This window comes from Phalacrocorax carbo, chromosome 11 (genome assembly GCF_963921805.1).
Source record: "Phalacrocorax carbo chromosome 11, bPhaCar2.1, whole genome shotgun sequence".
NCBI lineage: Eukaryota > Metazoa > Chordata > Aves > Suliformes > Phalacrocoracidae > Phalacrocorax > Phalacrocorax carbo.
Genome location: NC_087523.1, coordinates 3493788 through 3518820, shown reverse-complemented (window position 1 = coordinate 3518820; position 25033 = coordinate 3493788). Strand labels below are relative to the sequence as shown.

The following is a 25033-nucleotide window of genomic DNA, read 5'->3' as shown; positions in this document are numbered from 1 at the left end:
AAAATAGATATATATCTGAGCTGTAGAAAAAAACCTGATTGACCCATTGAGTTACCATATTACCAAATAGATTGATCAAATCATGTATGTTCTTGTTAAAATGGTGTAAGTGATACAAGACAATGAAGGTGTGTTGTAATCATTAGCATACAGCAGTGGATGGACAGCAGGTCTTCCTCCTACTCTCTACACTTTAATACTACTTCCTGAACACAGCAGGGCGAGAGAAGAAATAGTGATGCTTTTGCCCTACACACGGCAAGGAAGGGAAAGTTTGGCAGGTGGAAAAAAAATCTTCAGGGTTTCTCCCCCCACTACTCCCAGGAGCACAGCCATATCCCAAAACCAAATGAATCAGAATCTTCCCTGAAGCTGCTGCCAGATGGTAAAAATTCCAAGCTAAGACAAACACGCTTACCTAGCTTCACTTCATGACTTCCAGAAAACAGTGAACTAAGTTTACTAAAACATTGAGCCCTCACACTCATCCTGAATGACAAGGCACAAAGACTGATGTATTTAATGATACTGTAATTCCAGAGAATCTAAGGGAGTATAGAGGCAGGTTTTCTAGGACTGTGCCTCCTACTACTAGTCTGCTTCTTTTCCTGCTACATCAGTTGGTTTAATAAAGGGTGCTACATTCTGCTGAAAGCTTTGCCCTGTTTGGACTAGGGAAAATGAACATCTCTGCCAAAACAGATTAATTTAGGGCATGGAAATTTTTGGCTGCATTAGGGACATGAACAAATTCCACCCATGAAAGCAATGACGGAAGACATCTATATACATGAAACCATTACAGACAGTCTGGCCTGAAGCGAATGTAAAAACAGATTAAAGCATTCCACATAACTAAATCAGAAAAAATACAGGTGCAAAGCAAAGAAAGATGTGAATGTCTACTATAGTGAAAATAATGGGGAGAAAAATTTTAAAACCCCAAATATGTTCTGCTTGCTTTCCAGAAAAAAAACACAACCAAACCCAAAAGTCCTGGTAAAGAACACAGTAAGAAGAAGTAAGCAAGTTTAAGCAATGAGTAAAATTCGGAAATTGTCCCTACAAAGTATAACAATATTTTAAAACAAATTTAGTTCTCCTTTAATAGGTAATTCCACTTTTGCTCTTAGCAATGGGCCTCTCAAAATATTTGTAGGTTAAATATGCTGTTGTATGATCTAGTTGATTATCTCAACCACATCTCAAGAAGCACAAAGAACATCACTGCAAAAAACCTAGCAAAATAAAATCCAATGCTTCATTCATCAAGTATGCATTCCTCTTGTACCAATATCTGAAGATACAGAACCAGTACAGAGAGATGAGCAATCATTCAAATTAGCTGTTTTCACAAAATTCCAGCAGTAGTCCTTTAAATTACACTTATGGTATTCTGACAGCAGAAGGATAATTTAAAGCAGGTATTTAACAGAAGTACTTGATGATACCATCTCATTGCTAACAATATGGGATATGGTCCACACCATATGGGATGAAAGAAAACATTATTGAGAAAGAACAACAAGTTTATAAGAGTTCTCATACTGTGACAGGGTCCACAGTGAGAAAATTATCACCTCCTTGAGGCTCTGAAGAATATATTAAATGACATTGTGTACCATATGTTCTCAAGAATATATGACAGTCTGCTCCATTTTAGAGCAAAGGTAATCACAAAATTAAGTCAAGTAACTCAGAATTTGCCTTGGATTTGCAAGTTGCCCTGAGATTACGCTTGGGATTTTTAGTTCACCTGATGAAGGCACTGGATGTTTATTACTCCAAGACTCTACTGGAGAAGATTCTGTTCTGTTAAACAATCTTGACTCAATAGCAGACTCAGGTTTAGTACTAGAAATTTCTTTCTTCTTATCTTCTTGCATAACTGCTTTTGACTCTTGCTGCAGCTGTGAACCAAACATTAATTAAAAAATATGCTTAATACCTTATTGCAAAATAAAGCTTTCAAGTCTGAAAGCTTATCTTTTTCACATATGACATCATACAACAATATTCAACTAGTAATCTTAAAGTCAGCTGCATGCAAGGGACACAGCTGGAAAAAATAAAATGCATGGAAGAATCCTACAGTTCAGATAAAATGACTTCAAATTCACATGTAAGGAAGTTTATTTTGCCACGAGTGTATACTTAAGTCTGATACTGTGCTTTTACCCCTGTCCCTTAAAGTAATTCACGAGGAAGAAACTGTTAATTTACAGATGAGGAACGTACAGTCTTACACAACACTGAAATAGCATTTAGTTTTTACAGGACACTTATGTATTAGGTTTGCGTGGCAAGGTTTTTGTAGCAGGGGCGCTGCATGGGTGGCTTCTGTAAGAAGCTGCTGAAAGCTTCCCCTATGTCTGACAGAGCCAAGAAGGACATGCTGCAGGCCAAGGCTGAGCCCATCAGCGATGGTGGTAGTACCTCTGGCATAACATATCTAAGAACATGGGTGGTGGTGGGGGAACCCTGTGCAATTGCAGCCAGAAAGAGGAGTGAGAACGTGTGAGAGAAACAACCCTGCCGACACCAAGGTCAGTGGAGAAGGAAGGGGAGAGGTGCTCCAGGTGCTGGAGCAGAGTTTCCCCTGGAGCCCGTGGTGAAGACCATGGTGAGGCAGGCTGTGCCCCTGCAGCCCATGGAGGTTAGCGGTGGAGCAGATATCCACCTGCAGCCCGTGGAAGCCCTCATGCCTGAAGGTGGATGCCCAACACAGGCTGTGGGAAGCCCGCACTGGAGCAGGCTCCTGGCAGGACCTGTGGCTCCATGGAGAGAGCAGCACACACCGGAGCAGGTTTGCTGGTAGTACTGGTGACCCTGCAGGAGACCCACGCTGGAGCAGATCATGAAGAACTGTAGCCTGTGGGAAGGACCATGCTGGAAAAGTTCATGGAGGACTGTCTCCTGTGGGAGCAACCTCATTCTGTAGCAGGAGGAAGGAGTGGCAGAGACAGCGTGTGATGAACTGACCACAACCCCCATTCACTGTCCCCCTGTGCTGCTCGGGGAGGAGGTACAGAAATCAGGAGTGAAGTAGAGCCCAGCAAGAAGGGAGGGGTGGGGGGAAGGTGTTTAAGATTTGGTTTTATCACTTATTACCCTACTCTGATTTTGATTGGTAATAAATTATCTTCCCCAAATTGAGTCTGTTTTGCCCAAGATGGTAATTGCTGAGTTATCTCTCCCTGTCCTTATCTCAGCCTTTGAGCTTTTTGTTGTATTTTTCTCCTGCTGTCCAGCTGAGGAGGGGGAGTGACAGAGCGGCTTGGTGGGCACCTGGCATCCAACCAGGGTCATTGTACCACAATTTACTACCCTTAGTTAAAAGAAGATGGAAAGGTATATCATGGTACCACCCTAGTAATGAAAAATAATGTATTGTTTTAGGAACCGGCTTCACTCAGGGGAAAAAAAAATAAAGTTAACAGAAACTGTCTTTACCATATCAATTCTTGTTTCTGTACCATTTTCATTACCTTTATCTGAATCTCATTTTCAAAATTTGGAATTCCATGTGCGCTCCTTAGTGGAAACAAAAGGTGAGGACTGCATACAAATGACGACCATAAATTTAAAGCAAAATACTAACTTAATATGACTGAGAAACCCTGATTTTCTATAAAAAGATCAAAAGATCACTGTGCAAAGCTGAAATTTTACTCAGGGAAGTACTATTTTTGTCAGGGGTTTAAGTTTCCACTGGAGAAAAACCCTTTCGAGTTGCAGAAACAACATCATGTTTAATTCTGGGATGCACTAACCCAAATTCCATATGTAATTTACAGGAGGTTGATATTGCCCTCTACCAGTGCTGGCAAGGCTTCAGCTGGTTTACTATGGCCTATTTTGACCACCTCACTTAAACCCAATAACACAAACCACGCACAAAGCCCCCTTAAAACAGAAATAGGAGAGAAACTAGAGAAAGCTCAGAGGAGAACAAGAATTACAGTAGAGTTAGAAAGTCTGCTCTATAAGAAAAGGTTATACTAGGGAGAAGATAATGTGAAAAACCATGATAAATCTTCCATATGTAAAAGGTCAATATAAAGAGGTTACTGACCATTTATTCGCTATGGCTGCCATGAGGACAGGACAAGAAAAAAAAAAATCAGACACAGACAATTTATATCACAGGGTAATTAAAACAGACTACCTGGAAGGGTTATGGAATTTCTTTCACTGATATGTTTATGATTAAGGTAGTCACACCTACTGTAATTCTGTGGGTGTCTGTTTTAAATTCAGTGGTCTGCTTAGGACCAGAGCTTGAATCAGAATGGATTACTTTTGTCAGGATCAGAAGTGAGCTGTAAGAGAAACTGTCTTCTCTTGCTCGTCTTGCATGTACTGTGAGATTACATAGGGGATGTCAGTAACTATTGGTCTGACGGGTATTACAAATATGGCATTAATGAAGTTACAAAAATATCAGAGGGGTTTTTGTGCCTCACCTAAAGCCATTAGTGATCTTACACAGTATCAGCAGAATAGTACTTGACCTTCTAATTTACTTCTTCCTCCCTCTGAATTTATGAGTTACAGTCATTACTTCAGAAAGCCTACCTTGTTGACATCTTCCTTTTTTGCCCATAGTGATCGCATAGCTTCATAGGTTTGATGGCTTGCAGAAAACAACTTTTTCCCTGCTACCTAGTTTTTTAGAAAAACGTAATTTAAACAACAGCTTTAGAAATACTAAGATACACAGACCATTCAAATGAAATGCATCTTACTAGCACGAGAACATGCTTGACCCCATGCTAAGGCACTCCAATCATATACTTTTCAAAATCTAGTGCGTAGTTCTCTTACACCAAGCAAACCCCAAATTGTGTTTAAATGCTACTAGAAATCTGCAGGTAGCATTCACCTGCCACATCCACCTACTCAAAACCTGATCAGCAAACAGTGTTTTGGCCACGTGAGCGCAGAAGACTGGAACAGCAGTATTAAAGGATCCAAATTGGTCTCACTATGTTAGAAATGATCAAAGACAGTAACACAAATGGAAAAAGCTGCAAAAGATGACCCAGCCAGAGTTAGCAAGCAGTGCTTTGCTTTATAAATGACCAAATCCTTCAGTCTATTTTTGAAAAGTAATTTTATAATACTGCAGTAACTATGGAGTACTTTTACAAACACTCTGTAGAAACAGAATACTTCACAGCTGCAACTACAAAAAACTGTGCAAAAGGTGATACATAATCTAAGTAGACAGAAGAAAAGGATTTAGCTTCCTGACCTAGGTCATAACATACAGAGCAGCATTCCTACTCATGTCTCCATCTTCTAACCCTGACACTTGCCTTATGATAGTAAGCCGAGAACTCCCACTGCCTCTTGAGAAACTATAATCCTCATTGATTTGCACGTAAGAAAGAAACAACATACCAGTTTAGCAATATAAGATTGCCCAAAGATTTTAACCACAGTATAGGTCTTTGCAGTATCTTCCTAAGTACTCTAGAAGTATAAAAATACCAAACACAAACACCCTACTAAAATTAGTAACTGATTAGCATCAGCTGATTCATCATGATGGAAAGTTAGAGATTCAATAGCAGGTTTTTCAATCAGATTTCAGGATAACATTCCATAAATCTCTGTCCAAACTTAAATCTGATCATTTAACTAAAAGACTGGTAAGTCCTAGAACCTCAACCAACTAAACTAAATTCACCTGTCCCATCAATTTAACACAGAAGTGCAGTTTTGAAACTACAAACACAAAGCTCATCAAGGAACCGTGAAGCATCCTTCTGAAGCAGCATATGTTTTTTTAAACAGGGAAACACTGGAATACTAGAGAGAACGAAAAGATATACAGCCTTTATACCCTGCTTTTTACTGCACTTTTTGTGTAGGAAAGTACTGTGCGCAAACAGTTCTTGCATACAAAATATTAAGTGTAGTTCTGCTTTTCTACATAAACAGCTAAGACATTCTAATCAGGTAGCCAATTGCAAAATGACAGTAACTGGAACACAAGGAATTCGAACAAGAGATGCAATTATACAGTATCTCAAATCGCTCATCTATCAAGTTTGGCAAGGCTTTATTTTTTATTTACTTTTATTTCAGCAAGCTAAAATAGCTTCATTTGAGAAATTAGGACTAAAAACTGAGAGGCTATGCAACTGCATTTTTAAAATTCAGTCATTTTATTAATTTTTTTATAGTTCTGCAATTAGAACCTGTGATGCATTATATCTTTTAATGAAGATGCATGTGAATTCCAACTCCTAGTCCCATAACACTTAATTCAAGTGAGATGAAAATGCTATGTCTAAATTCACTGTTATTTCAATATTAAAATACAGGTAGACTTACCTTAGCAACTACCACTGACTGAGCTGGGTAACAAACAGAAATTCCTAAAGTAGTAAGTCCCAATGGATAAGCCATTTTCTTCAATCTAGAACCTGCATAAAGCCAAATATTTCAAATAATTAGACACTAATGAAATGCAAAGCTAAGCAGTTGTATCAATTAAATGCAATTGTTTAACCCCTAATCATTGCTTACATCAAACTTATCCCCATAATGGCTGGAGGAGCGAACACAGAGCGTGATTACAGTTTAGTACAGTCACATTTGCAGGAGACACTGGTATTCTGAACATCGGTTTCCTGAATAAGAAATAATCCCAAACTAGATTTTCCAATATTGTGAAAAATGAGAAGAATGTCTGTGTCATTTAGGAGCTGCTGTGGTTCTTCACTAGCTCCATGAGCACTCTCCCGAGGACACAGACTGCAGAATTTGGAGCAGCCAGGAGTCTGGGAACTGGGGCCTCTTTGTTCGAACATGAACGGCTGGGCCAGGCTCAGGTTCCTCATTGTGACAGGGGGCCCTGACGACAGATTCTCAAGCCCAAGTCTTTTTTTTTTTAAAAAAATCTCTCCTCCAAAAAGTAACAGGGATACAAGAAGGCGGCTTTTACTGATCTACCAACATTCTGATTAACCCATTTGCTATGTGAAATATTCAGATGGACACACACTCAGGTATTACAGATTAACATTTTCTGAAAAATATCTTCTAGCAGTTTAAGTGTTATTCAGATTATCCTTTTGGCTTCAAAGCTGCTGAAATCATGCCTTCTGCTGTGTATTCTCTTGTACCTGTGCAGCCAAACACCAACATTCTTTAGCTTCTTCCCTCTAAATTCCCTTAGTTTTCACTATATTCAGTAACTTTACCCATTAATGTCTCAAATTTCCTCCCACACACACATTGTTTCTGAAAACCAATAATGAACTCACTCAGGTATCCTACTTTGAACTTCTGTTGATTCCATCATTAAACTACTACATGCTACAGACTCAACACACCAGTAATCAAAATAAGCACAAAATCCCTACCTTTTCTTGCCAGCACTATGCCAGCTAAGCCTGATACTGTAATTACACCAACTTTGGGAAGAAATTCTGGTGGTGGATTCTTCAGGTAAACATAAGCATCTTAGAATAAAAAAAAAGTATAACAATTCAATATTAATATTTTTATTTTATTTCCCACTTGAGAAATGGACATGGAAGTAAAATTACAACTATCCAAAACCGAACAGAGTCCAAGAGTGGATTTTTGTTAAGGAATGAAAATGCCTTATTTTTCAGATGCACACTCTGCAGTCTGTGTTAGAACCAGGATCACAGTCCTCAAAACACAGCATCAAAGTCAACAATTTTTCTCCTTTAGTACTGTTTTGTATTTTGTAAAATATTAGTCCTTAATAAAGGAAAAAGGAAAGCATAGTTTTGATTTAACTGTGAGTTAATATAGATTAAATGAGAAAACACATATTTTGGAATCTCCCAATAGACTATTTTTACGGAAAATAACTTTTATCTATAGTTTCTGATACTGAACTTGAATGCAAATACTGTTTGTTAACTTGTCCTTGACTTAAGAAGCCATTTTTATAATTAAGACAGCTTGTGGAATTTCTATCACTGGAGATGTTCAAGACCTGCCCGGACAGGCATCTAAGCAACCTTCTTTGGCCCTGCTTTAAGCAGATGACTGGAGTAGATGAACTCTGGAGGTGCCCCTACAGAGAGATCTATGGATCTATAGAGATTCCAGCTTCAATGATTCTGTGATACTATAATTTTAAGGACTAAACTCAAAGAAAGGAGAAATACTGTTTAATTGGTCATGTCTCTCATTTGAGATCAGCAATGAAACTCCATAGTCAATTAACAGTGGTCCCAGGTTTCCCCCCTCCCACACCTGCAGAAAGCATTCCGGTTCCCCTTCCACCCTTCCCTGTTCCTCCCCCTGTAACTAGAATTTGCTCCTTCAACCATCTTTCTAAGCAGCAAGGAGAAACAGAAAATGCTCAATTCACAAATATGTGACTTGCCTACCTTTTCCAAATTGAACTGAATCCATTATTCCATTTTTAACAAAGACAAAAGCATCCTACAAAAAATAAAACAACAAAAAGAAAAGTAATGTAAAAATCTTTGCAAAAGTAGACGTTCTCAGTACAAAACTACTGGGTTGATACATAAGGCTGAACAATGAGAAAACTGTAAGGTAGCAAAACATGTGGACACCAACTGTATAACATAAGAAAATTCAATTATAAAATACAATCTCCTCTTCCCTAGAGAGACTTACGCAGTAAAAATGATTTTGTCTTTTAGCTTGTAAGAATGGCACTTGGTTTCACTAAAGATAAGCAACACTGATTTGGTCTAAGATGTGTGCTCAACTAGTTTGCATTACTCCCTTCACATCACTCAATTTATTTAATTACGCATTTTTCCTTTATCCAGAAAAAAACCTTCTACTAGCCTATTATTAGTGTCATTGTCCTCAAATTGCTAAGCAAACTGAGTAAATGCACGTTCTTTAAGAGATTAATGAAAACGGACATCATCTTTAGTTACTTCACCGAAATCCCTTGCTTGCAGTAATGTACATTTGGCACCACCAGAGGTCACTGCCGGTCAATATCTGGAAAAACTCACTTGACGAATACTGGTGAGCAGAAGTTTGATACAGATTTATAACTAATTTCAGTTATGCAGTCACAGACAAAATTTCCACAGACCAACCAATTTCCTGTAAATCAAAATTTACAGGAAATACTGAAAGATAGTTTTATTTCCTTGCCTTTTTCAAATAATAGGGTCTATTTTGTTTGTAAGAAAAAAATACAAGCATAAAATTTCTTACACTAACAGCAGCCAGGGTTAAAAGCTGTCATTTAGCAGCAGTTAAGAGAATGGTGACAGGCATCACATTTTCCTCTGTGCCTAGAATATTCAATAACAGAGTTGCACGGTGGTTTTGATGACAAGTTAGTAACAGCCTGCTTCAGCAGTTATATTGGATGCACTAGTTTGTCTTTCCTAAAGTACCTAATTCAGGTCTTTTAGCCTGCCCTTTGGAAGCAGCCCTCTCTCTCTGCACACTGTACCTGGAACTTCAGACTCCTAGATGCTATCAGGTTCTGCTAGCAAGAAGTTACCTATGTGAGCCATTTCTGAACCTGACATTATGGGCTGGCCTAGATCCAGTTTAGCGCTGACTGAATGGGACCTCTTTGATATCACTGCTTTTTGATTTGGAAAACAAGGAGAACACACAAGTTCCCTGTTATAAGCACAGGAGAGAAAAATTAGAAAGGGTTCATTTTTGCATCTTAAACTATAGGTGTATGCTAATACAAGGAACTGCAAACAAAATCTCCAGGGTGAAGTATCCAGTTTTTTCAATGCTTTAGTCAAGTGCTGTCAGGAATTGTAGGAAACTTTGTATGCAGGTTATTTCTTACTTTGCACCATCCAATATAGCGGCCAGTTGACTTTCTCACCGAAGAAAATTGCTTCTGCAAGTGACCAGGCTGTTCTTCAATGTATTTCGAGTTCAGAGGTGGTGAACAGTAAATTGGAAGCTGAAAAGAAGAGCATAACTGTACTGCAGGGAGACAATTTTGTATACTGATTAGTATTTACACTGAATAGTGTTTTTCAAGACTGCAAATCCTTAGTGTTCCCGTTACAGCAAACAAAACCTCTATATTGAATTATGTTGTTCTATATTTACAAACTAACTTATAGACGTGTGACTACAGGTTAATTCTTTAGCTATTAAAACTGAAAGTGTTGTATAGGTTCTAAGAAGTAGAATTACTGAGTATGATAAAAATATATTTTATTCAGAAAAAGCATGAGCAAGAATAGTTGGAAAATGCATGCATGTGTTACTAGAAATTGCACAATAGAAAAAGACTATTACTATCAGTATTATACTCTTACCTTTTCTGGCTTCAGTCAGTAAACAATTTAATAATGAAAATGAGATCGAACTTTACTAACTTCTAACAATTCACATTTTATTTGTGCTATAGTGGTCAGTTGTTTAGGAGGTAATTTTTATTATCACATATTGCTTAGCTATGTATTTTATTTACTGGGTAATATAATTAAATGGACAGAGATGGCATTCTGCAGATTCTTCCTGTATGATTTTAAAGACTGACAAGCAGTAAGATTCTTACCTGATTTGGCTTTATCAGCTGACCTTTTGATTCTTTTTCTGTTGCTGCATATACAGTGATACATGCCACTGGCAGGCCGGAAGAAAGAGCTGCCAACTTTGCCACCTGGGACAGGCAGATGGAAAGAGTGATTCTTAACGCAGAAATAAAATTTTAACTGTGGTAAAATCTGGATTTTCCTGTTGCGTTGTGCTTGATCAAATATGGGATTAAACAAGTCACTTTTGAAACCTTTGAAAAGCAGTATGCCTTTTAGGAACCTCTTCTGTCTTATACAGAGACTTTTCTCAAATTTCAGTAGTATAGAAAAAGCTAGAAATCACGGACAACAACAGTTATGTCTAAAATATCAGGAAGAACTTTGTGTTCAAAGCCATGTTGATGCTTTCGTCATTCCTTACGGTAAATTAAGCTCTGATCTATTCAACATACAGGTACTCCAAGTCAGTGAATGACCCTTGTTTCTGCAAAACACACCTCGATTTTATTTACAGGAATTCTCCATGACATCAGACATAATGTCGTTTCCTTTCCAATTCAGAGAACGGTTCAACTACTGCCTGTTTGGAATAACTGTGTGTCGATAAGTGAAAATACTAAGCAATAACTGGAATTAAGAATCACCTACGTTACAATGCAAATTACTGAAATACAGGTTTGATGTCTACACCGGATATTACACAGAGTTTACACTCGAATACAGTTTCACGAGAATAGCTTTTAAATTATTGTTTTAAGATTCCAATCAGAGCTGGCACTGAGCACACTGGTGTAACGTATATTTAAAAAAAAAATGCCACAACTTGTTGAAGCATCTCCAACCTTGGTAGAGTACGGTTTCTTCTAGATCAGTAAAGACTTTTCTGTTCTGTTCTTCACCTTAAGCATTTTTGAAACTTTAAAAATGTGAAAACAAGTATGAAAAACATTCCCAGGCTCTGCACAGAGATGATGGTGGCAGAGTGCCAGAAAAACAGAAAAGCGGGGAAAAACACAACTTGGTTTTGGGAAATACCTTATGTCCCTAGTATAAAAATCTAATATATTCTCATTGTTATCTCAGCTTTCAATTGGAAATATCCTGTCAAAGGAGAGGGATTTACTCCATAGCATTTAGTTATAATAATGAAAACAGAATGAACACGAAGGAACACCAAAGTATCACCCTGAATTAGCTCAGGTTCATGACACATCAGTCACATGCAAATTAAACTATTCAAGACAGCAAAACACCGTCACTTCTAAAGTAAACTGTGCGATCATTATAGCAAAACTTTCAGATCATACAATCACAACGAAACACAACATGGCTGGAGAACAAAGAGGACACTGCAATGATGAGAGGACTGTTATGATGGACGGGACCAGCAGACAATGCCAGAGCTGAATGCTGTAGGATAAAGCTAGAAGTTATTCTTCAGTTGTAATTTTTGGCATGGGGGGCTCAGGGGAAGAAGGGTTACTTAAGGTTTCTCTATACTAATGGTCTTTGATAATACATAGTATTCCTGCCCTTAACACACAGCCAATATGTCCCTCCCCTCTCCTTGGAGCATAAACCCTGGTAGTCAGCGTAATTATCGCACCACTCCAAACGTCTGAGCGAGCTCCCCTTCCCACAGAGGCAGACAGGTGGGGCAGTGACTCCAAGGCAGGAATGCTGCCCACTTCCTCACTGGGGGAAGGCGGGTGTACATTTCCCATACCTGCACACAGGTGTGGGAGCAGACACTTTGCAAGTTAAGGAGTGGGGCTGAGGGGGAGATCCCAAAAACCATGTTACTACTGAACTGTGTTTTTCCCATGTTGATCTAGCTACGCTGGCAAGCATGGACACGGTCAGGAGGATGGATGTGATACCACCTGTGAAATCTAGAGAGGTGTCAGCCATGCTGACACCACATATGTTGACCAGCATTGTGAAAAAGTTGTCAGTCACACACTGACAAAAACTTTAGCATTGTAAGAGCTGTAGCCACAATTGAACACACTTTGTGCCACATCAGTTACAGCTGCGATACTGAGGAGCACTTGACATCATTCCTTCCAGCGCCTGACATGACCATCTCGACAGAAGAAGTCACCAGGAGGCTCCATTGACTCAGTTGCGCCCCAGCACAGGAAAACAGCTCTCTTAGCAGTGAACAGCCCCAGGATACAGAAAAAGACGGAAGAGAGGAAGGCAGTCATCAAAACATGAACCAATTAACATAACAACTGTCTTTCTGATAGTGATGCTCAGAGCAAAATGCCACAGTCTGAGCTACAGAAGATTATCTATAGAGGGACACCCATCCTCCAAGAAAAGTCTGCATTTTTAAAGCATTATTAAGGGAAACTGCTTAAAACGTATCGTAATTCAGTACATGATGCTACCAAGTCAACCTACCAATATTCAGTAGATACTAGAAGGAAAATAAAATTTAGGAGTGAGAAACGGTGAAAAATTTATATTGTTCACTTAACAAATTTGATTAATTTGTTTTAGAAACTCACAATGGAGTTTATTGTGCTAAATGTAGAAGAGCTATACTGGGAATGATGAACGTAATCCAATTCCTGACTGACAGTAATTGCTTTATTTTTGGACACCTGAAGACAAATGTATAAATGTTTAAAAATCCAAGCGAACAGCTCTACTAACACTTACACTGGCACAATTATTCCAGGAAAGTTTCACTCTTTTCTATTGAAATCACAAAGGTAAAAGAAAAGCAACATCACCCTGACTGTATAAAAGAGGCTTCAGTACACTGAGTTGTCTATCCTCTTCCTTTATCTAATGTCTAGGTATATTAAACATATCTCGATTAGCTGAATTGCTTATTAAAATTATTTTATTAAAATTACTTCAAAGGACATTATGAATTAAACAAGGAAACCCATCTGCTGTTTAACTAAAGAAATTAAAAGGTATTTTACCTATGAAATCTTCTAAAAGAAGTTATTGAGAATTAAGAAGTGGCAGGATCACATAGTTATATCAAAGACTAGGAAAGAAGTATGGAGAAGAACGTCTGCAACAAATTTGAGCCATAAAAAAATGCTGGAATTACATAGTCAACCATTAGAATGACTCCAGAACGTCAGTCGATAACTGATTCAAACAAACAAAACTTCTCTCTAACAAATTAAGAAAACTTTTTTTTTTTAAATTGGAAAGAGTTTAATTCAACCCCTGCTCTGCATTTTACTACTAGTTCTGCTTTTATCTGAACTAATGCTGTGACCTAAACCCTACAAAACTAACCAAAGAAAAATCACCCAATCCCTCACGGCAACCATAAACAAACACAAGCAGTTATAAAAGGCGTGAGCCCAGATGACATCTTCTGGAGACCAATTCAATACAAATATAGATCTAAACACCACCAGAATTACAGATATTAGAAATTACCAGTCTTAATGCTCTGGATGGGGGAAGGTCAACAGCAAGAGTCAGAACTTCCAGCCATGACACTGTGTCACGCTGCAACGTGTACCACCAGTAGGTCGCTTTCTCACAGGTGTAAGAAGCATATTGGTTATTTCAAAGCACTCAACAGCACAGACTAACAGACACGGCATTATTTTTGATGAAAAGACTGAATAGGAATTATTTGCTTAAGAAATTTATTACATGCTCTCTACCAGAAAATTGTTACAGCTCTGCCTTTTAATAGTAGAACTAGAGTAAAACTTAATAAAACTGTCAAATGAACATGGACAATTTTGGCTTTAAATCTTTGCATTTCAAACAATCTACTTCAAACTGTTAGAGTCTTATCAAAGATAAAAGATACAGATTCTATAAAAAAAAAGTTTAAAGGCTACATCAGTACAAAGAATTCACTATCTTCAACTCAAAATATGCAGAATACAAACTAAAACATAATAAAATTGAATATATAATTTATGCTAACCTCCAAGATGTTAAGTATTTCTCACGGAAACTGCAAACTCTCTATGCTTGCTTCAAGGACTGGAGCACAAATAGGGAAACTTGCCCTGAAGGTAGGAACGAGCCTCAGAACAAAAACAGGTAATGAAAGGAAGAGGCTATATGCAAAAACCTGATGTGCGTCTATATAAAAAAACCACATATGCCTTCTCTATCACAAAATCAGAGTCTGCTAGTCAGATTAAAGCAGGATTAAAATTCCATCAGCTCCAACATGTCATATTTTCAGTGGAGAGCTGTTACTCAAAGAAGCATGGGTTTATAGTTTTCTGCTACCACTTAGATGTCTTGAGGTAGAAGAGAAAACCATCTCCGATCCTTTTATTTTTCTCAGAAGTTACATGACACACAACAACTGTCAGAAATTTCTAGGCCAAATGCAGCATTTCAATTTTGATACGAAATTATAAGTCTCTAATGGCAACTACAAAAAACTCACATATGAGTGGAACAGAGCATCCTTCCACTTCAACTCAACTTACTGACGCTCCACAGAATTGGTTTTAATCTTTGTCTGCCAGATAGTAACCCATGGAGAGTGAAAACTTAAGAAGAATAAACTCCATTAATTTTTCATAGCAAATAATAAAGAACACACATAAAGTTACGTCACTTCACCAAAGGCACTGAATCATTCAGATTTATGGACTAAACTACTTCAAGATCACCTAGCCATACAGCACAGCCAAATACAGTTGCTTCATTCAGGCACTTGCCTCATTACAAACTAAGGTAAAACACCTCATTTTCATTTCACCACGTTGGCTGCCAAAATGGACTGTCGTGGTTCAGCCTCAGCTGGCAACTGAACACCCCGCAGTCGCTCACTCACTCCCCCCCCCATCCCTGCGGGATGGGGAAGAGAATTCAAAAGAGCAAAAGAACTTGTGGGTTGAGATAAGCACAGTTTAATAATTACAATAAAATAATTATAATAATGATTATGATAATAATGACAATAACAATAATAATAAAATGGAAAAGGGGAAAAAAACAGAAACACAAACGATACAGCCGTTCACCACCTGCCGACCGACGCTGCCCGTCCCCGAGCCGCGATTGCTGCCTCCCTCCCGCCGCCAGCCCCTCCCAGTTAACATACTGGCCATGACGTTACATGATATGGAATATCGCTTTGGTCAGTTTGAATCCGCTCTCTCAGCTGTGCCCCCTCCCCTCCTGGCTTCTTGTGCCCCCGGCAGAGCATGGGAGGCTGGAAAAGTCCTTGACTAGTACAAGCACTGCCCGGCAACAGCCCCAACATCTGTGTGTTATCTCAACATCGTTTCCATTGCTAAGTTCAAAGCACAGCACTGTGCCAGCTAGAGTGAAGAAAATTAACTCTATCCCAGCTAAAACCATGACAACCAGCTGTCCTCATTTGCATCATCTTTGCACATACATACACCTTTTAAATGCTTTGCAAAAGTAAATATGAAGATTCATGTGAGAGCAACCTATTCATCATTATGAAAACTGGAAAACCTAGCTAAACACTTGAGAAAGCCCAGCTCTTTACAAGCACATTCTCCCCTGTTTAAAAACTGTATTATCTCTACAATTAAAGATAGTTTAGATACTTGTGACGCTATTAGTTTGAAACAGCGTGATTTTAACATCCTTGTTTTAGCCATGTACAGCACTACCACATTTTACAACGCTACTATCAAACTAGTATCTCGATGCTTCGTCTCCGACGTAAGGAGGGGAAGGCGTTTCAGAAGCAGTAAGTAGTTGAAGGACAACCAGACGAGAAACACTTCTTATATTCTCTGCTGTACAACTTAACCACCCTCTTGAACCTGCTTTCTACCTCAAGTTCTACAACGGAGAAAGCAAATCTAAGGCTCTTACTTTCATCCGAGCCCTCGGTTACGGGCTGAAGGGTGTCCCAGCTCCCAGAAACTACCATCTCGTAACTCCCCCGCGGCGGGGTCGCGCAACTGTGCGGCCAACACGAGCCCAGGGCCGGAGAAGGGCCGTGTATGGTAACACCGTCCCAGCGCGCTACGCGCTGCAGCGGGCCGGGCCGCCTCCCGCCCCGACCGGAGCCGCCGCCGGGCCTGGGCCGCGCACACCGGCCCAGCCACCTCCCCCTCGGACCCGCCGGCAGACGCGGCTCCTTCCTGCCTTCCTTCCCTCCTTCCCTCCCTCCCCTCCGCCAGCGGGGCGTCCCGGCGAAGCGCGGAGCCCCCGGCCTGGCGGGCCCGCTCTGACAGAAGGCGGGTGGGCCGCGGGGAGAGCGCTCCTCCGGGAGCTCCCGAGGGGCGGGGAAGGCGCGAGAAGCGCCACAGCGCGTCCCGCGGCTCCCCAGGCGGCAGCGGGTACCTCCGAGCGGGCCGGGGGAGCCGCGCCGTGCCGGGGGAGGCCGCCGCAGCACCGCCCTCTCCCCCTCCCTCCCGAAGGCGGCACTCACCTTGGCCGCCATGTTAGCGACAACCCTGGCGGCCGCGCGGGGCGGGCGGGAAGGGCCGAGCGCGCGGGGCGGGGCGGGGCTCCCGCCTCTGCTCCCGTTAGCTCGCGGAAACGCTTACAGCCCCGGCACCTGCCCCGGGGTACGGGATCGCGGGGTACATTCCAGTCAGGAAACGGCAAATCCCAAGTGTCCCCATTTTAAAAAAAACATGAAACGGAGAGAAAAACCCAGCTTTGACCAAGGAACGGCCAGGAGCGTTTTCTGAGGGTTATTCCCGTCAGGCAGCCGCAGCCGGCCCCCGAACCTCCGGTCTGCCCCCCTCAAGCCCGGGACTGGCGCTTGGCTGTGAGACTCTTCTTATTTACAGGTATTGGAGAACACACGCAAGGCACAAGCACTAAATATAAGTGCAGGTAATTCGTTTATTGAAGTCCAAATTTACAACTGAAGTTTACAACTTTTTTTTTCCCCAAAAACAAAAGCTTCGTTTGAATTTAGGAAGAATAAATGTTCTTTTTAATAATGTACAGACTATATCTCTTAAATAAGTTAATATCTTTGAAAAAAGAGCAATATGTTCCTTTTTTAATGTTGCAGTGCAACTTACAACTTACACGTCTGTGCAATGTACCATGAGGTATATGCCCAGTGAGCAACACACAGTGAAGTTTTCCATTCATAAATTTTCATTGTAGACACACAAAAAGTTAACAAGTTTATCTGTGATAGAAAAAACGCAGCCAGTTACAGTAATTCACACAGAACTCATCTGAAAAGAGGGGAAAAAGAAACCTAACCTTCATTGCCTATATAAACTATTGGATCATCTCTCAACATAGACAAGTATAAAATTAAAAATACTGTTGTGAAACAGAAGAGATACTGTATTATCCAGGGGTTGAAACCTAGTTTTACCTGTATTAGTCTAGAGCTGTTAATTTTCACTGTCGCATCAGTGAGCTGAGGGACTTTACTATGGATATCGGTACAGCATCTGCTTGTAAACGCGCTTAAGCGGGATGGTGATAATAGAAAAGTTGCAGAATGCTCATAAACTGTGATGTAACTCGGACATTTTCCCTGGCGTAGGCAGGTGGATTGCTGTTACCGCTCAGTTCATCTCACAGCTGCTTAGAAAAACAAGGCTGAAACATGGAAGATTTCTAGTATTTGAAGCTTTGACACTTCAGACTTTTCAAGATGGCTCTAAAGTACTTATTTTTCGTAACGACAGAAAACATATTTATTTTAGAAATAATCGACCACAACATAACTTTGTGATAAATAACAGTTCTGCCTCTAATACATATATACATACTGCTTGTAAACAAAAAATGCCCACAGGTCATGGAGTCTCCATGATTTTTATACAAGGCGCTATAGATTTTTTTTATTGAAAACAGTCCTAGTGAAAGTTTGGTTTATAACCTCCTATTGCTACAGAAACAGTAAGAATGTTTATATTTACAAAGAAACAAAGACCATGGAGACCCCATAGCATTATTTGCTAAAGATTTTAAGTTAGCGGGGTTTTCAAAATACACATTGTCAGCATGTTCAGATTTAATTAACAGTACAGGTTGAACACCAGCAGTACGATACTCTAGTGCTTTGGTATTTCAACCCCTGAATATACAAAGACATTACTACAGCCTACTTCACAGTTTGATGCAAGTAAAGTGCAAGCCATAGTACAAGGGTGTCATACATTTTCATACATGTAAGCATTATCTAAAAAAGGCTCTCTATACAAGTTTTATTAGCTACTTTAGTAAACTAGACAGAAGTCACCTATGGCCCAGCAATTGATGATCTTACAAGGATATTTGTCTTTGCAATACAGTATGTGTCAAATGTAAAAAGTTTATTAATACTAGTGCATTTCTCTTATACCCTAACCTGTTTTCAGATTTTTAAGCTGAAATCCTTGTTTCTCAGTAAAACAGAAGTCTTAACTGGTAACAGGGTCTTACTGGTATTTTGACCAGTGAACACGATTTGTTAAGACAAATTTGTTTTGTGATTGCTAGTGAAAAAAATCCAATAGAGTTAACATGTATAATGTGGCATCCTTATTTAATCTGCAGCATTCAGACAGATGCATTTACAGTTAGTAAAAAGACCTATGTTGATACCCTCACCAATGCCTGAGAATGAACAATATTCTAGAAATGTGAGGACAGAAGCTAGAGGGCCTAGCTGGTCAAACAACAGTTTGTCGACGTATTTTATCATTTTTACATTGCCTTCTTTCAAATACTGCTCATACAGTGGCATTAACGCATACAGCAAAGTCCCTAATTGTCACTTTTAACACATGTATATGCTTGATAAAGATAAAGATATATCTGTCTGGCTTGCATTAAGAATGAATATGGTTCTTTTCCTGGAGATGATGACAGGCAGTATCTGTCTGAATTTTTTCAATACTTCAATTATGAGTAAGTACCAGTAGTATATCAGCTATCTCAAAAATTGATAAAAGCCTAAACAATATTATTTGTAATCCTTCTAAATGTGGAGGTGTGGTATAACCTGTAAAACACAGAAACTAAGCTTTAAAAAAATGCTACTTTGTCTGTTAGTCGTCTCAGGAATAGAGAGTTGCCTGCCTACACGTTAGTGAATGGAACTGATCAGAAGTACAGCATTGCACTTGTATGTAATGGGAGTAAAGCAAAGAATTTTTAAAATTAACTAAGAAAATATGACTCACTAGTTTTGGTTTAAATAACAATGTATTTTCCATTCATCAACTGATACAGCTCAGGTCTGATTTTCAGATGCATGCCCAGTTAACACCCATTGAGAGCCTCAGCCACACAGTGTGAATTTGTCGGGGATGAGAGGAGATGGGGAACCTGTCCCCACTGTAGCTTGCCTGAAAAAGCTACTCTGAACCTTAGCTTTAATGAGGGAAACATTCTAGAAGAAAAAGAACTTTTTATTACTTAATATAAATTAATTACCTAATACTGCTTCTTCAGTCTTTCCTGTTGTTACCCATTTTTTGTACTATTGGTAAATAAACATCATTTGGCAACAGGGAAGATGGCATGTTGTCTCTAACGAGACTTTTAAGCTCAGTGGTCTAAGGCATGTGGTATGCGGGAAATCTACAAACCTATGCTCCAAGCAAAAAGGCATCGTTATAATCTGCACCCTTCTGTCTTCCCTAGAAGTGCCCCGTTTCCCTATTGTGGAAACTAAGGGGAAATTAAAAAACCTTGTATGAGACCAAGTTACCAGGTATTTCTCTGACACTATGCTGCAGGAACTTGGGTGTACTATAAGCAGTATTTTCAGGGCTAAGGGCCAGTGATACGAACAGACCTGTGCTCTCTTTCATAAGGAATCTCTCCAGGACTCGGTCCAGAGACAGTAGTCAGGATTGCTGTAGAGATAAAAGATTAGTCTATGCTAACAGATTTAGTGTTCAAACTATAAATAAAATTGTACGGTAGACATCCTTTGTGTTACAGTTTTAGGGGTGGCTGAAGGCATTTCAGATGGGGCTTCAGTTTTCTTGATCAGTTGTGCTGCATCTTGCCTTAGCCAAGGGCTGCTTCAAACACACCGCCTTTGAAGCACTTTATCCCCAATTGCATGAAGAGTTTGTCCAAACCGTTGGTGAAATGTCAAGAAATGGCTCTGCCTGGCAGAGCTGTCCCGCCTCAAGGGATGCACAGCCAAGGTTTACCAGGATGTAAACATCCCCCAGATACACATCACCTTGGTCATAAGTACCACTAGTTTTTTTGCGGAGAAGAATGTTTTTATTACTTTGGAAGACACGTAAGACCACATGATGTAAGAATATGGTGAATAAGGTATGTGATGGGCTTAGGTCTGCCTTGTATTGCTTGAGACAAAGCTAAGAGAGAGAAGAATTTTCTTTGTTCTCCTTGGATTTGTGTTAAGTTAAGCAATTTCTACCAGATTCTTAATTTTTCTTCCAGAAGTCCTATTAACATTCAAAGTGAAATCTTCTAAAGGTCAGCAGTAGAATTCTACAATTTTTGATGAGGCTGAGCAATTCCCAGTGCCTCTGTAAAGCAACCCCTGACAGGTGCCTTTGCTGTCCTTCATGAAACCTTGGATCAGAGGGTGAGTATTTTGGCCTGGAAAGCTCCAACTGCTGAAGACAGTAAGAATAAAGTTAAGTGTCCATGTACATCTAGCAATTCTCTGCAACACTCATTTCTTCTTAGAAAAAGCAAGCTTAAGAGGCAGCAGTCCAGATCTAAATATTAACTGACTCATATTCAGAATTCCCTGCCTGCAAAAGACGGAAAATCTCATCCTCCAAAATCTTTTAGTAGTAATTGATCAGTCTTTCCCTATGGTGCTAAAGCAGTTCAAGAAGTGCTCGTGATGTGTTTGAGAAAGGAGATTGAGAAGACCGATTACTTCTTGTTCATATTAATTAGAGTAAGCTCAGGAAAGTTTTTGCTTAATGAAACCAAGAAAAAGGTTTCCATTCTCTCAGGAAGTGCTGCTGAGACAGCTACCAAGATAGCTTCCAAAGATCTGAGATTTCAGTGCATACAGAATAGTATTAAAAAGGGAGGGGAATCAGTGGCTTAAGGGAAGCATTAAACCAGTGATAAGGAAAAATAGCCAGTAACAAAAAGGCTAAGCTTGGGAGCCACAGAGAAAGTCTGCTGACTGAGGGACATTTTGCCTGCAGGAATTTTGAATGAAGACGCTACCTTTAATAACATCCAGATAAATAAAACACATCCTAACAATCTCTTTGTGTAGTTTTGTGTGTTAGGAACCAAGTTTTGTCTAAGCCTTCAGGCAGGAAATCTAGTAAGGTAATAAATGTATTGTACTGGTGCTCTGTATTTCCCTTGATGAACTCAACGGCAAAGGATTTTTTTTTTCTCATTTAAGTGACTGATCAAAACTACTGTAATCATTTCAGCTGCATTCTACAGTGGGTTTAAGTACCTTTTGGTCCAGGAGAATTTGACATATTTTAATATGTAAGCAGTATTTTGTGCATGGATTTTTAAATACAATATCTGTATTGCATTTTTAATTCCAGTTATTTCAAAGACAGTGAAATTCCAAATAATTGTGCTATAGTGACTTTGTATGTTACTTTCCGTAGCATAGCTAGGATTAGTGCCTAGATCCAGAAGGAGGAAACTAGGGGAGGGAAGGGCTGTAGTATGGAGCTGAGTTTGCATGCAAAAAGTATGACTATATTCTTATGAAATGACTTCCAAATACCAGCTGATGTTTGTGAAAGAATAAAGTCTTTGTATTGCTTAATTTAACAATTAGGTTTTGCTTGCCTTAAGGCATACGCAATGCTAGACAAGCCTTCCCAACTTTTCTCCCAGTTAATCTTAACCCCATTTTAGGAAATTTCTCCGGAGTATTGCAGTTCACCTTATGACTCTCTTGGATAATTTATCTTGACTATTCAGTGCAAATCCTCCAAGAGGTGAACACAGACTCATGACTCTCAGAATTTCAGAGTAGGTGAAAGATTTTAAAGATAAGCTGAGCAAAAATATGATCTCTCAATTCATCTACTCGTATTTCAGAAATATACTTTTTTTCACTTTCAGAAATTAAAGTCGAGATTGTCTATTTTCCTTACTATTCGTGTGATTTTTGAGATGTATATCTTCCTAATGATGTTTGTCATTTTCAGCTGTGTCACTAAGTAGCATTTTAGAAGAAAAATATCTTGTGTCATTGTTTACTAGGGAGTATTCACTGAATATGCTCAGTGGACAATTGTCACTTCTGTCTTGAGTTACAATACAGCAGCATTTGAAATCCTTTTTGAAAGCTATTTTTGAAATCATATAGATCTTTTTATTATGAAAGCACAAACCATCTTTTGGGTTTGAAACAAAGGGCATGTTTAAATTTCTTCCTGAGTTTAGAAAGTTCAATCTGTTTAACTGATTCCGTGACCGTCTATCACCACTTGCTCATATGTTGAGTTGGTTTCTAAATGGCTTCTGTAATTTACCCTGTTGCTTGCTTCACTGCATAATATTTCTCCCCCTTTATATGAAGGGTAGTATTAAAAAATAGTGAAATATACAACTTTCAGAGATCCAATATGAAAAACTAGACAAATTGCCTCTACTGATGCTTCTGCTATGCAGTTGCCAAGTAACTACAATGTTCACATAGCAAATACCTTTCAATTTAGTTCTATGTTTTGCATGAATACTGCAACTCCAATATTGGTGAAACCTCTGGTGGCAAATTGTTGCTCTGTAGTTCCTGTATCTTTTTTATTACCTTAGGTGCTTAGACAGAGGGCGAGTTGCATGTTTAGTATTCAAACAAAACATATACAATGTGATCCTACTCCTCTGAACTCACTAGTTACTTTTGAGTTTTATTTACTATGAGTTTTGCTTTTTACCTCAGTGGAAATATGACTAAGACCGGATGCGTACATTTAAGGAGCCATTGTCTTCAGTGATTCTTAAGCATAGAGCTGATTCCTTTGCTGAAGCAGGCCAAATGTGCCTTCACCTTGTATGTTCTATCCAAATGTCATTATGCATTTATTGCAATGATGCTGTGACTCAATTGCCAGTGTGATGCAAAGAATTCAAAGCAGCTGTCAGTAACACTTCTCTACTAATAACAATTTATATTGTTATAGGCTATCACTTGCTTAATCACTGCACCTACTGTGGTTCAAATAAATGCCAGTGCAATTTAGAGTAAAAAAACGGAATTGTCTTTCTTCAGCTGCTATATTGGGTTGATGTGGCAAGGTTTTGGAAGCAGGGGGACTGCAGGAGTGGCCTCTCTGAGAAAAGACCAGGGGCTGCTCCTGTGTTGGACACAGCCAGTTCCAGCTGGCTGCAAAACAGGCCTGCTGCTGGCCAAAGCTGAGCCCACCAGGGGGGCTGGTGGTACCTCTCTGATAACAGATTTTTGAAAAGGGTAAGAACACTGCACAGCAGTGGTAAGAGGGAGGAGTGAGGAAAATGTGAGAGAAGCAACTCTGTATACATCAGTGTCAGTAAAGAAGGACAGGGAGGAGGTGCTCTGGGTGCCGGAGCAGAGATTCCCCTGCAGCCTGTGGAGAGACCATGGTGAAGCAGGTTGCCCTCCTGCAGCCCATGGAGGACCGCACCTGAGCAGATACCCATACTGCAGCCCGTAGAGGGCCCATACCTCAGCAGGTGGTGATTCCTGAAGGGAGCTGCAGCCCCTGGAGAGCCCATCCAGGGGCAGGCTCCTGGCAGGACCTGGAGCCCATGGAGAGGAGCCCATGCAGGAGTGGTTTTCTAGCAGAAACTGCAGGTTGTGGGGGACCTGGCTGGAGCAGGCTGTTCCTGAAGGACTGCGCCCCATGGAAGGGACGGACACTGGAGCGGTTCTTGAAGAACTGCGGCCCATGGGAGAGACCCCACACTGGAGCGGGGGAACAGTGTGAGGAAGGAACAGCAGAGATGAAGGGCTATGATCTGACTGCAGCCCCCATTCCCCATCTCCCTGCACCACTGAGGGAGGAATAGGCAGAAAAGCTAGGAACGAAGGAACGAAATTAAGCCTGGGAAGAAAGGGGGAGGCGGGGGAAAGGTGTTTTCAGTTTTGTCTTTGTGTCTCACTATACAACTGTATTTTTAATTGGTAATAATTTAATTTTCCCCAAGTCAAGTCTGTTTTGCCTGTGATGGTCATTGGTCTCCTGTCTTTATCTCAACCGATGAGCTTTTCCATCATACTTTCTCTCCCTGCCCTGTGCGGAGGGGGAGTGAGTGCATCTTGGTGGGCATCTGCTGGCGAGCCAGGGGCAGCCCACCCCAGCTGCTGTGTGGGAACTGAACCAAACAAACAGGATACCATCACCCAGTTGTGGCTTTGTGAATAGTTAAATCTCTTCCTGGATTCTAGGACCTCATCGAGATAACGTTCTTTCCTATATTATACTGAACTGGATGAATTTTATTCTTGATGTATGAGAGGCGACTACGTTTACCTTGTGAAAAAATTACCAGTGAATCTCTGTGTTTAATGGAAATGACGTCAGCTGTATTCACATCCCTTTTGTTCTGCTTTCTAGAAATACTTTAGCAAGTATAGTCAAAGAAAGTTGTGAATGAGTGTTTGAAATTGTTGTTCAGTAGCATTCAGAGCAATCTCCCCC

General features: G+C 40.0%; 1 protein-coding gene across 2 annotated transcripts in view; it reads right to left on the bottom strand.

The window, feature by feature from the left end:
• Positions 1 to 16980, bottom strand: part of APOOL (apolipoprotein O like) — a 40405-nt gene extending 23425 nt beyond the window's left edge. The window contains exons 1-8 of one of the 2 annotated variants that reach the window (XM_064462881.1): positions 16888 to 16980; positions 10532 to 10636; positions 9806 to 9925; positions 8388 to 8442; positions 7380 to 7478; positions 6346 to 6437; positions 4579 to 4665; positions 1757 to 1910 (exon numbers count right to left, since the gene is read on the bottom strand). In XM_064462881.1, coding sequence (XP_064318951.1) covers positions 1757 to 1910; positions 4579 to 4665; positions 6346 to 6437; positions 7380 to 7478; positions 8388 to 8442; positions 9806 to 9925; positions 10532 to 10636; positions 16888 to 16899 — 724 coding nt within the window. In that variant the 5' untranslated portion in view covers positions 16900 to 16980. Of the gene's footprint in view, positions 1 to 1756; positions 1911 to 4578; positions 4666 to 6345; positions 6438 to 7379; positions 7479 to 8387; positions 8443 to 9805; positions 9926 to 10531; positions 10637 to 16325; positions 16598 to 16887 lie in introns of those variants that run through there. The other variant, XM_064462882.1, reaches the window with a different exon arrangement.
• Positions 16981 to 25033: the final 8053 nt, after the last annotated feature.